The sequence below is a fragment of the Chiloscyllium plagiosum genome, unplaced genomic scaffold (assembly GCF_037043375.1).
Source record: "Chiloscyllium plagiosum isolate Xiang-an unplaced genomic scaffold, Cpla_swu_hap1 HiC_scaffold_17, whole genome shotgun sequence".
Taxonomy (NCBI): Eukaryota; Metazoa; Chordata; class Chondrichthyes; order Orectolobiformes; family Hemiscylliidae; genus Chiloscyllium; species Chiloscyllium plagiosum.
The window spans coordinates 580,477-593,500 of NW_028270155.1; the positions used below are offsets into that span (position 1 = coordinate 580,477).

The 13,024-nt window shown below is 43.4% G+C and overlaps 1 protein-coding gene across 1 annotated transcript in view; it reads right to left on the reverse strand.

Annotated features, from left to right (window-relative positions):
* The window catches only part of utp4 (UTP4 small subunit processome component), a 71,427-nt gene that overhangs the window by 34,302 nt on the left and 24,101 nt on the right, over positions 1-13,024 (reverse strand). Inside the window, exons 4-7 of the mRNA XM_043706465.2 lie at positions 11,504-11,593; positions 2,019-2,230; positions 303-474; positions 127-218 (exon numbers count right to left, since the gene is read on the reverse strand). Coding sequence (XP_043562400.1) covers positions 127-218; positions 303-474; positions 2,019-2,230; positions 11,504-11,593 — 566 coding nt within the window. The remainder of the gene's footprint in view (positions 1-126; positions 219-302; positions 475-2,018; positions 2,231-11,503; positions 11,594-13,024) is intronic.

Sequence of the window (13,024 nt, forward strand, 5' to 3'; positions counted from 1 at the left end):
TATGACTGCATTTATTCATGAGCTCCACAGTCCAGAGTACAAATTGGTACTCCATTTCTTGATCAATGTGGTGGAGTAATTGGGTGCGGATAGAAACAGCTCACAGCACCTGCAGTAAACACTTACGTGTGGGAAGAGGATTTTGCGGAGAGCAGCTTCGTATGACTTGGTTTCCACAAGGTCCATCAGGGGACGAATGACAAGCTGGGCATCCAAACCTTACCCAGAAGAAAGGAGGAAAGGAGTTGAGGTAAAAATTCCACTGCGTAGCTCATCTAACAGAAAAGATTTTATCCACTCACCACCCGAGATAAGCGCAGACTTGGTATGAATGACAGCCCTCACATCATGGGAATGATGTTTAAAAGTCTTCGTACGAACCCATTGAGTATCAACAGCTCCTGACTTTACTGCAATCAGCTGAAATTGGACAACAGTTCCCTCAGAGGTTCCAGCAACAATGCTGTCTTCAGTCTGCAGAAAGCAAAATTCCCATCAGCAGAGTGTAGAACACAGCTTGCCTTTGATAAAGTCCCACATAGCTGAAAATGTGTTGCTGGAAAAGCGCAGCAGGTCAGGCAGCATCCAGGGAACAGGAGAATCGACGTTTCGGGCATAAGCCCTTCTTCAGGACGTCGATTCTCCTGTTCCCTGGATGCTGCCTGGCCTGCTGCGCTTTTCCAGCAACACATTTTCAGCTCTGGTCTCCAGCATCTGCAGTCCTCACTTTCTCCTTAAAGTCCCACATAGGAGGTTAGTGAGCAAAATTAGGGCGCATGGTATTGGGGGCAAAATACTGACTTAGATTGAAAATTGGTTGGCTGACAGAAAACAAAGAGTAGTGATAAACAGCTCCATTTCGGAATGGCAGGCGGTGACCAGTGGGGTACCACAGAGATCAGTGCTGGGACCGCAACTTTTTACAATATACATTAATGATATAGAAGATGGTATTAATAGTAAAATTAGCAAATTTGCTGATGAGACTAAGCTGGGTGGCAGGGTGAAATGTGAGGAGGATGTTAGGAGATTACAGGGTGACCTGGACAGGTTAGTTGAGTGGACAGATGCATGCCAGATGCAGTTTAATGTGGATAAATGTATGGTTATCCACTTTGGTGGCAAGAACAGGAAGGCAGATGACTACCTAAATGGAGTCAAGTTAGATAAAGGGGCAGTACAAAGAGATCTGGGTGTTCTTGTACACCAGTCAATGAAGGCAAGCATGCAGGTACAGCAGGTAGTGAAGAAGGCTAATAGCATGCTGGCCTTCATAACAAAAGGGATTGAGTATAGAAGCAAAGAGGTTCTTCTGCAGCTGTACAGGGCCCTGGTGAGACCGCACCTGGAATACTGTGTGCAGTTCTGGTGTCCAAATTTGAGGACAAATCTGGTGTCCAATATGGTGTCCAAATTTGAGGAAAGACATTCTGGCTATTGAGGGAGTGCAGCGTAGGTTCACGAGGTCAATGCCTGGAATGGCAGGACTATCTTATGTTGAAAGATTGGAGCAACTGGGCTTGTATACCCTTGAGTTTAGAAGACTGAGAGGGGATCTAATTGAGACATATAAGATTATTAAAGGATTGGACACTCTGGAGGCAGGAAACATGTTTCCGCTGATGGGTGAGTTCCGAACCAGAGGACACAGCTTAAAAATAAGGGGTAGGCCATTTAGGACAGAGATGAGGAGAAACTTCTTCACCCAGAGAGTGGTAGGTGTGTAGAATGCTCTGCCCCAGAGGGCAGTAGAGGCCCAGTCTCTGGATTCGTTTAAGAAAGAGTTGGATAGAGCTCTCAAGGATAGTGGAATCAAGGGTTATGGAAATAAGGCAGGAACAGGACACTGACTGAGGATGATCACCCATGATCATAATGAATGGTGGTGCAGGCTCGAAGGGCAGAATGGCCTACTCCTGCACCTATTGTCTATAACGTGATGGTGAACAGATATTAAAAGTGAGTCAGCTGCCACTCGAACAGCAACAGAGACTGACAATACAAAGATCTGCTCTCACCTGGTTCACTGAAAGTGTCAGCACGTCACATTTAGTGACCGGATGTGTTTTCAGCAGAGTTTCTGTCTGCCAGTCCCAGAACTGTATTTTCCCTGCTGAATCTGCACTCACGATGGAGTAATTGCTGAGAAAACAGAGACTCCATACCACACATTCTCGCCTGATCGAAACCGCTTCACCACGATCAACAAAAATACGACGTGTGCAATGACCTGGAGAGATAAGGAATAATTAACTGGCATGAGTAGAGAAATCTGGAGGAAGCAAGATTCATGTAAATGCCATAGTCTGAAGCACAGGCCCAGGGCAGAAAAAGTACCGCAGAAACACTGGGCAAACACAAAAACAGAGTGATCTAACACTTTTTAAAAAAAAACTATTTAGCTTGGCTCTCAGTGAAGCTGAGTTGGTTTGAGTGCACCTCAACTTTTTTGAGTTTCAACAGGAGACAGGAGCCGCCAAAAAGAAGAAACAAAAGAAGAGGAGGGAAGGAGGTAGCAATGTGATTCAGAGCCCTATCAATAAGACGCACTGCTATAATTCACCCAGCATTTCTTAAACCTATGACCATTACAGCTGAGAAGCAGCACAGAGTCAGAGTTGTACAGCACGGAAACAGACCTTTCGGTTCAACCCGTCCATCCTGACGAGATATCCCAACCTAGTCTAGTCCTATTTACCAGCACTTGGCCCATATCCCTCCAAACCCTTCCTATTCATATACCCATCCAGATGCCTTCTAAATGTTGCAATTATACCAGCCTCCACACTTCCTCTAGCAGCTCATTCCATACACGCATCACCCTCTGCATGAAAAAGTTGGCCTAGGTTCTCTTTTATATCTTTCCCCTCTCACCCTAAACCTATGCCCTCTAGTTCTGGACTCCCCCACCCCAGGGAAAAGACTTCCTCTATTTATCCTATCCATGCTCCTCATGATTTTATAAACCTCTAGAAGGTCACCCCTCAGCCTTTGACGCTCCAGGCAAAACAGCCCCAGCCTATTCAGCCTCTCCCTGTAGCTCAAATCCTCCAACCCTGACAACATCCTTGTAAATCTTTTCTGAGCCCTTTCACGTTTCACAACATCTTTCTGATAGGAGACCAGAATTTCACACAATATTCCAAAAGTGTAGATTACAGTGGTGCTGGAAAAGCACAGTAGGTCTGGCAGCATCCGAGGAGCAGGGAAAAATCGACATTTTGGGCAAAAGCCCTTCCTCAGGAATTCCTGATGAAGGGCTTTTGCCCGAAGTGTCGATGTTCCTGCTCCTTGGATGCTGCCTGATCTGCTGTGCTTTTCCAGCACCACTCTAATCTCGACTCTGGTTTCCAGCATCTGCAGTACTCACTTTTGCCTATATTCCAAAAGTGGCCTAACCTATGTCCTTTATAGCTGCAACATGACCTCCCACCTCCTATACTCAATGCTCTGACCAATAAAGAAAAACATATCAAACGTCTTCTTCACTATCCTATATATCCTACGACTCCACTTTCAAGGAGCTATGAACCCGCACTCTAAGGTCTCTTAGTTCAACAACACTCCTCAAGACATTACCATTAAGTACAAGTCCTGCTCTGATCTGCTTTCCCAAAATGCAGCACCTCACATTTATCTAAATTAAACTCCACCTGCCACACCTCAGCCCATTTGATCAAGATCCCATTATGATCTGAGGTAACCTTTTTCGCTGTCCACGACACCTCCAATTTTGGTGTCATCTGCAAACTTACTAACTATATCTCCTATGTTCACATCCAAATCATTTATATAAATGACGAAAATAGAGGACCCAGTACTGATCCTTGTGGCACTCCACTGGTCACAGGCCTCCAGTCTGAAAAGCAACCCTCCACCACCACCACCACCACCCTCTGTCTTCTGCCTCTGAGCCAGTTCTGTATCCAAATGGCTAGTTCTCCCTGTATTCCATGAGATCTAACTTGCTAACCAGTCTCCCATGGAGAACGTTGTCGACCGCCTTATTAAGTCCATATAGATCACATCTACTGCTCTGCCCTCATCAATCCTCTGTTACTTTTAAAAAAAACTCAATCATGTTCGTGAGACATGATTTCCCACGCACAAAGGCCATGTTGACTATCCCTAATCAGTCCTTGCCTTTCTAAATGCATATACATCTTGTCCTTCAGGATTCCCACCAACAACTTGCCCACCACCGATGTCAGGCTCACCGGTTGATAGTTGTCTGTCTTTTCCTTACCACCTTTCTTAAATAATGGTACCACGTTAGCCAAGCTCTAGTCTTCTGGCACCTCACCTGTGACTATTGAGGATACAAATATCTCAGTAAAAGGCTTAGCAATCACTTCCCTAGCTTCCCACAGAGGTCTAGGGTACACCTGATCAGATCCTGGGGATTTATCCACCTTTATGCATTTCAAGACATCCAGCACTTCCTCCTCTGTAATATGGACATTTTTCAAGATGTCACCATTTATTTCCCCACATTCTATATCTTCTATGTCCTTCTCCACAGTAAATACTGATGCAAAATACTCATTTTGCATCAGTTTCTTCCCCCATCTCCTGCGTCTCCACACAAAAGCTACCTTGCCGATCTTTGAGGGTCCCTATTTGCTCCCTCGTTACCCTTTTGTCCTTCATGTATTTGTAAAAACCCTATTTGCCCTCCTGATTTCCCTCTTAATTATACTCCTACTGCCTTTATATTCTAAGGATTCTCTCAATCTCTCCTGTCTATACCTGACATACACTTCCTTCTTTTTCTTAACCAAACCCTCAATTTCTTTAGTCATCTAACATTCCATATACCTACCAGCCTTTCCTTTCACCCTAACAGGAATATACTGTCTCTGCACTCTTGTTATCTCATTTCTGAAGGCTTCCCATTTTCCAGCCATCTGCCCCCAATCAGCTTTTGAAAGTTTTTGCCGAATACCATCAAAATTAGCCATCCTCCAATTTAGAACTTCAACTGTTAGATCTGATCCATCCGTTTCCATCAATATTTTAAAACTAATTGAATTATGTTCACTGGCCCCAAGGTGCTCCACCACTGACACTCCAGTCACCTGCCCTGCCTTATTTCCCAAGAGTAGGTCAAGTTTTGCACCTTCTCTAGTAGGTATGTGCACATACTGACTCAATGTTTTCTTATATATGCTTAACAAATTCCTCTCCATCTAAACCTTTAACACTTTGGCAGTCCCAGTCAACGTTTGGAAAGTTAAAATCCCCAACCATGACCACCCTATCCTTCTTACAGTTAACGGTGATCTCCTTACAAATTTGTTTCTCAATTTCCTGCTGACTATTAAAGCACCTATAATACAATTCCAATAAAGTGATCTTTCCTTTCTTATTTCTCAGTTCCACCCAAATAATGTCCCTGGATGTACTTCCAGGAATATCCTCCCTGAGTACAGCTGTAATGCTATCCCTTATCAAAAACGCTACTCCCCCTCTTCTCTTGCCTCCCTTTCCATCCTTCCTGTAGCATTTATATCCCGGAACATTAAGCTGCCAGTCCTGTCCATCCCTGATCCACATTTTTGTAATTGCTATGATATTCCAGTCCAATGTTCCTAACCTTGCCCTGCATTCATCTGCCTTCCGTCTTAGGCCTCTTGCATTGAAATAAATGCAGTTTAATTTATCAGTCTTACCTTATTCTCTACTTTGTCCCTGCATACCCTGACTGACTCACTTCTTTTCTCAACTGTACAGTCTCAGATTGATCTCTTTCCTCACTATCTCCCTGGGTCTCGGTTCCCCCCCCACCTTACTATTTTAAATTCTCCCGAGCAGCTCTCGCAAATCTCCCTGCCAGTATATTAATCCCCTTCCAATTTAGGTGCAAACCAACCCTATTGTACATGTCACTTCTACCCAAGAAGAGATTCCAATGATCGAAAAATGTGAATCCTTCTCCAATACACCAGCTCCTCAGCCACACATTCATCTGCTCTATCTTTCCATTCCTACCCTCACTAGCTCGTAGCACCGGGAATAGTCCAGATATTACTACCCGTGAGGACCTGCTTTTTAAATTCCTGTCTGACATTCTATAATGTCCCTTCAGAATCTCATCGCTTTCCCTTCCTTGGTCATTGGTACCAATGTGGACAATGACCTCCTGCTGGTCCCGTTCCCTTTTGAGAACTGGTGGCCATCTGTCTGTGTCTCCGACTAGAGAGTCCCCTAACACAATCGATCGTTTGGAACCCGATGTACCCCTCATTACATTAGAGCCTGTCTCGATACCAGAAACTTGGCTGGTCGTGCTACATTTCCTTGAAAGTCCATCACCCGCTACATTTTCTAAAACAGCATACTTGTTTGAAATGGGGACAGCCACAGAAGACTCCTGTACTGCCTACCTACCTCTCCTACCTTTCTTGGAATTAGCCCATCTACCTAACTGTATGTGCAGCTTTTCTCCCTTCCTATAATTGCCATCCATCACACCTCTGGCTCTTGTAAATTCCTCATTGCCTCTAACGGTCTTTACAACCAATCCATTTGATCTGACAGGATTCACAACCAATGACATTTATTGCAGATATAATCCTCAGTAACCCATAAACTCTCTCAAAACTCCCACATCCGACAAGAACAGCATATCACTCTACTCAAAGTTTGTGAGAAGATTTGTAGCTCAGGTGCTCGTCGCTGTGGTTCTGTTTGCTGAGCTGGAAGTTTTTGTTGCAAAAGTTTCGTCCCCTGTCTAGATGACATCCTCAGTGCTTGGGAGCCTCCTGTAAAGCGCTTCTGTGGTGTTTCCTCCGGCATTTATAGTGGCCTGTCCCTGCCGCTTCCATCAACAAACTCCATCAACAAACACATCGACCTGGACCCAATATACCGGCCACTACAGCGGACAGCTGAAACTGACAACCGGAAGCGGCAGGGACAGGCCACTATAAATGCCGGAGGAAACACCACAGAAGCGCTTCACAGGAGGCTCCCAAGCACTGAGGATGTCACCTAGACAGGGGACGAAACGTTTGCAACAAAAATTTCCAGCTTGGCGAACAGAACCACAGCATATCACTCTACTCAAGGCCATTTTGCTCCTTCCAATCTACAGACCCAGAAAATAGCACCGTCTTATTGCTCTACAAAACACTGCTCCAAGCTAACTTAATACTTATGGCTTATATTTTTAAAATTTGATCAAGAGACAGATTTCAATAAAACATAATCAAGAAAGAACCCATTCTACTCACTATTATGGATTTACAGCAAGGTTATACTTAAAACTATTCACTTATCTGTTTCTGTGCTGTGACCTCTCCCAAACAGGTTCCTCCAAGATCAGTTCTGAATTACGCTGTTTGTGCATTTTTCCAAGACACACTACGATGTCCAGTGATACATGAATTCAAACAGCAAATGCAGCAACTGCGCAGATTGACTGCTGTGTCAGTTAGCAGTGTAGGTTTCTTTCTCTCTCTCCCTTACAGACTATGTGCTCACTGCCCTTGTCTGTCTTTCTCCCTTTTAAAAGTGCCACTGTTTTGACTTTGGGAATACCACCACTGCCAAGTCACAAACAATCCCAATTTGGATGTATACATTATCTTTTCACTCGCCACTCATGGGGAAGCTCGAGAGGTGTTTCCAGTGGAAACAACATTTGGATGTTCCTCTTAATCTGGCTCTTAAATCATGCAGGGAGGTAAAGGGAAAGGGTGATATTTCTGACTGAGCAGCCCACAAGTGTCTGAAACACAAGAATTTTCTTGCTTCTTCTACATAATAAGATATGCCACTGTCAACATTTTATACAAGTTTGAGCAGTCTCAAACCATTTTAGGATGCAGACAGCTACTTGCTTGGAACAAGGATCAGTTCCCCTGTGAGGATGTTGGAAGGATCATTGTGGCTTTGGAAAAGTTGTCCATTCAAGTGATTTTGGGTAATTTTAAGACAGCATTATGAGACACATTTGTGCGCACTTTAAAAAGTGGGACAAAAATAAAACTGCAGATGCTGAAATCCAAAGTCCTTCTTCAGGACTGAAGGGTTACACCCAAAATGTCGACTTCCCCACCTCCTGAAGCTGCCTGGCTTGCTGTGTTCTTCCAGGCTCCTGCCTGTCTACTTTTAAAAAGTGAGGGCATTTGTGGTAACTTGCTGACATTGCCAAAATTGACCTTCAACAACACTTGTATGTGTAATGCCTTAACTAGGAACATGACACTGTTCCACATACATCACCATCTGTATAACTATGTAAAATCCCAATCAGACCACCAAAATGACCAATTTGCATGACTGACTGCTATTCAGGACTAAAACAATTCAAACCATAACCGTGAGTAATAGTGAGTGTCAAGTGTTATCTGCACGATGATAACAACTTTCAGCTCTCGAACAAAACACCATCTAATTAATAAAGATGCTGCTGCAGGACTCTTAGCTAATATTCCAGACAGTAAAATTCAGAGAGAACATTCCTACATGAGAATTCGACAGAGACAGGTGTTCCTGATGCATGAATTCGAATGAGACGGCATTCCTGAAAGAAGATCAGTGGAGAGGGCATTGAGCATTCCTGAAGACATATTCTAGTTGCAATTTTAGGAGACGAAATTCCACTTTTTTGCTATATAAGGAGGACTTTATTTTATTTGAACAGCATACAATTAGGATTTTCTTTTATTGGGGACTAGTTAGGGAATTGTTCGGTTTGTTTGTGATTCTGTTAATTTGTTCATTGTTGGAGTTTAGGTGTGCTTTAGATCTCTAAAAATTACCACCCAGGTTGATAGGGTTGTTAAGAAGACACACGCATGTTAGGTTTTATTGGTAGAGGGACTGAGTTTCAGAGCCATGAGGTCATAATGCAGCTGTACAGAACTCTAGTGCAACCAAACTTGGAGTATTGTGTACAGTTCTGGTCACCGCTTTATAGGAAGGATGTGTAAATTTTGGAAAGGGCTCAGAGGAGATTTATTAGAATGTTGCCTGTTATTGGGGGGGGGGGGGGGGGGGGGGGGGGGGGAGGTCTTACGAGGAAAGGCTGAGGCACTTGAGGCTGTTTTCATTCAAGAGGAGGTTGAGAGGTAACTTAATTGAGACATATAAGATAATCAGAGGGTTAGATAGGGTGGACAGTGAGAGCCTTTTTCCTCAGATGGTGATGGCTAGCACGAGCGGACATAGCTTTAAATTGAGGGGTGACAGTGCTGTAATGTTCAATGTTTTGGTTCATTAATATGTAAATCCCAGAACTTCTTTTAAGTCACATTCTCGAGATAATTTAAGGTTTTATATTTTTTAAAAAAGTGACATCTTTGCTCAGATAATGCATTAAAGGTGTGAGGTTAGAGTCTGTCTGTATCCCATGAGGACAGCCTAAACCGGGAACTTGGGTTCATGTCGCACGACAGGTGACCTCACTACACACTCTCATAGACCCTCTCTCATACACATGCTCTCTCTGATGCGCACGCGCATGCACACACCCCTACACACTCACACACCCTCTCACAGCTTATACTCCATCACACAAACTCTCATGCACACACAAACTGAAATTGTATGTTAATCTTAAGGAAGTCCTGAACTTGGCCTCCCAAGTCTCTTTGTGCTTCAGATTTCTGAAGGTTTTCCCTATTTAGAAAATAGTCTACTCCTGTATTCTTCCTATCAAAACATGTAACTTTATACTTGCCAAACTGTATTCTATCTGCCACTACTTTGCCCACTCACCTAGTATGTCCAAGGCCTTCTGCAGTCTTCCCACTTCCTCAACAATACCTGCCCCTCCACCTTTAGGTCATCTGCAAACGTGGCAACAATGCCAAGTTCCTTCGTCCAGACCATGAATTTAGAATGTGAATAGGTGTGGTATATTGTCAAGGGGCCAGATTTTTTTGAAATTAGATCTGGCGAATGCCTATATGCAACTTGAATTAGCAGATAGGTCAACATCTTTTTGACTATTAATATCTACATGAATCTTCAATTTCATAAGGTGGCTTCTGGTCCTTCTCCAACTCTTGGAATATTCCAATGGGTGATGAACTGAACGTTTTAAGGCAAGGAGTAGTGTATTATCTGGATTTCTTTTATTTTTACACAGGATGTAGTGTCCCTGGCAAGGCTGGTTTGTTGTCCATCCCCAGTTGCCCTTGAACTGAGTGACTCTCTAGACCATTAGAGGGCAGTTAAGAGTCCACCAATTGCTATGGGTCTGGAGTCACATTTAGGCAGACCAGATAAGACTGGTAGATTTCTTTCTGTAAAAGAACATTTATGAACCAGACAAATTTTCATGACAATCACTAGTAGACTAGCTTTCATAGAACCCCTACAGTGTGGAAATGAGCCCTTCGGCTCAACAGGTCCACACCGACCCTCCAAAGACCCATTCCCCATTACTCTACATTTACCCCTGACTAACATACCTAACCTACACATCCCTGAGCACTGTGGCCAATTTCCCATGGCTAATTCACCTAACATGCACACCTTTGGACTGTGGGAGGAACCAGAGCACCCGGAGGAAATCCATGCAGACTCGGGGAGAATGTGCAAACTCCACACAGTCATCAGAGGCTGGAATCAAACACGGCGCTGTGAGGCAGCAGGGCTAACCACTGAGCCACCCAAATGCTGCTTTATTCATTCAGATTTTATTGAATTTGAATTTCACGATCTGCCATGGTGAGATTCACACCTATGTTCCCCAGAGCATTAGCCTCAGCCTCTATATAATTATTTCAGCTCCAAATAGAGACACACATACTGATTAACTGAAGAAGGTACTCCAGCATTTCGAAAAGTATACAGTTTGTGCGAAACAATTTAAATCTGCTGCCATATCTGAGTTTTGCCAGTTATTTTGGTTTTTTTAACACCTCTTTTGTTCTAGACAGTAGTAATTAAAAAGAAAAGAAAAATAAAGTAACCATTTTTGTGATTACATAAACATTTGCATTTCTGGTATAGTTTGCGCAGAAGTGGAGCTTGATTTTCTGGCCATCCTCACATCAGGGTGGTAACAGTTTAGATTAGATTCCCTACAGTGTGGAAACAGGCCCTTGGTCCAACAAGTCCACACCGACCCTCCGAAGAGTAACCCACCTAGAGTCATTTCCCTCCGAGTAATGCACCTAACACGATGGGCAATTTAGCATGGCCAATTTATCTGACCTGCAGGTTTTTGGACTGTAGGAGGAAACCGGAGCACCTGGAGGAAACCTACGCAGATGGGGGAGAATGTGCAAACTCCACACAGATAGTCACCCGAGGCTGGAATCAAACCTGTACGTCATGCCACCTACTTAGTCAATTAGTTAATTAATTTCATAAATAAATGAAAAACAAGAAATGTATACGAGTTGCACGAATTTTGAACATTTGCGTAACATATTAGTTAAGAAGAAAGCAATAGCACCCTCTTGTTATTATTTGTATATATTGTGTAAGCTAGTTTGTTCTGTGTGACTTGTCATGTACTGCACTTCCATATCTCACAACTTACCAGACTTCACATCTAGAACTTGGATAACATCCAGTGATCCTGTTGCAATCATTGTACCTGACTTGTGCCAAGCCAAAGAAAGTACACGACCTGCCAGACAGAGAAGGAAAGAGAAGTCCATTAAACTTTATTACTGCTAACTCATCAAATCTTATGCTACATAGACAAACTGTTACACTCTATGAAAAATGCCAGCTCTTTCAATGAATTACTTTCCTGTGCTTTCCCATAGCCCTTCAATTCTTAAGTAATAGAGGTCAAAAACACTGATCAGCTCATCTAACTAGCGCACCTATATCCTACTCACCACTTACCAACCCACCAACTTTTGCATTCAGCTCAAACTTACTGATCAATACTCCTACATTCAAGTCTAAATCATTTACATAAACCATAAACAAGGGCCTCACTGATTTCTGCAGAATCCCTCTGGGCACAGGCTGCCAGTCACAAACACACCCCTCAATCATCACCCTGTGCTTCCTGCCATTCAGCCAATTCTGGGTACAATTTGCCAAACTTCCTTGGATCCCATGGGCTCTTACCTTTGTTATTAGTCTCACAGTCAAGATCTTATTGAAAGCCTTGCCGAAACCTAAGTAGACTACATCAAAAGTATTGCCTGCATCTACACACCTGATTACCTCCTCAAAAAATTCAATCGTTGATCAAACATGACCTCCACATTACAAATCCTTGCTGATTGTTCTTAATTCATCCCTGCCTCTCAAAGAACAGAATAATGCTGTCCCTCACAATTGCTTCCAATCGTTGACTCACCAATGAGTTTAGACTGATGGCCTATAGTTTTCTGATGGCCTCTAGTTTATCCCTTGCTCACTTCTTGAACAATGGTATCACATTGGCTTTCCTCCAATCTCCTGTGGCCAGAGAGGGACTGAAAATTATTGCCAGTACACTCTTTGTTTCACTCAACAATCTGAAATACGCTTTCTCTAGCTCTGAAGATTGATCTGCATTTAAGTCTGTGCGGGTTCCTGAAGAAGGGTTAATGTCCGAAACGTCGATTCTCCTGTTCCCTAGATGCTGCCTGACCTGCTGCGCTTTTCCAGCAACACATTTCCATCTCTGCATTTAAGTCTGTCAGACTATCTTCTCTGGGAGAAAGTGAGGACTGAAGATGCTTGGGATCAGAGTTGAGAACCTTGGTGCTGGAAAAGCACAGCCAGTCAGGCAGCATCCAAGGGGCAGGAGAGTCAATGTTTCAAACATAACCTCTTCATATTTCCTGATGAAGAGCTTATGTTCAAATCGTTGAATCTCCTGCCCCTCGGATGTTGCCTGACCAGCTGTGGTTTTCGAGCATCATACTCTTTGAGACTAGCTTCCCTGTTGATGCTAATTTCTTTAAGTAGGAGAATGAGGTTCAGAAAGATGTCAGGCGTGATCGAATGGTGGAGCAGGCATGATGGGCCAAATGGTCTAATTATACTCCTATAATCTTATGGTCTTACTCTTTCTACCTGATTTCTATATGTGTATTGTCCCTCTAATGAGTGA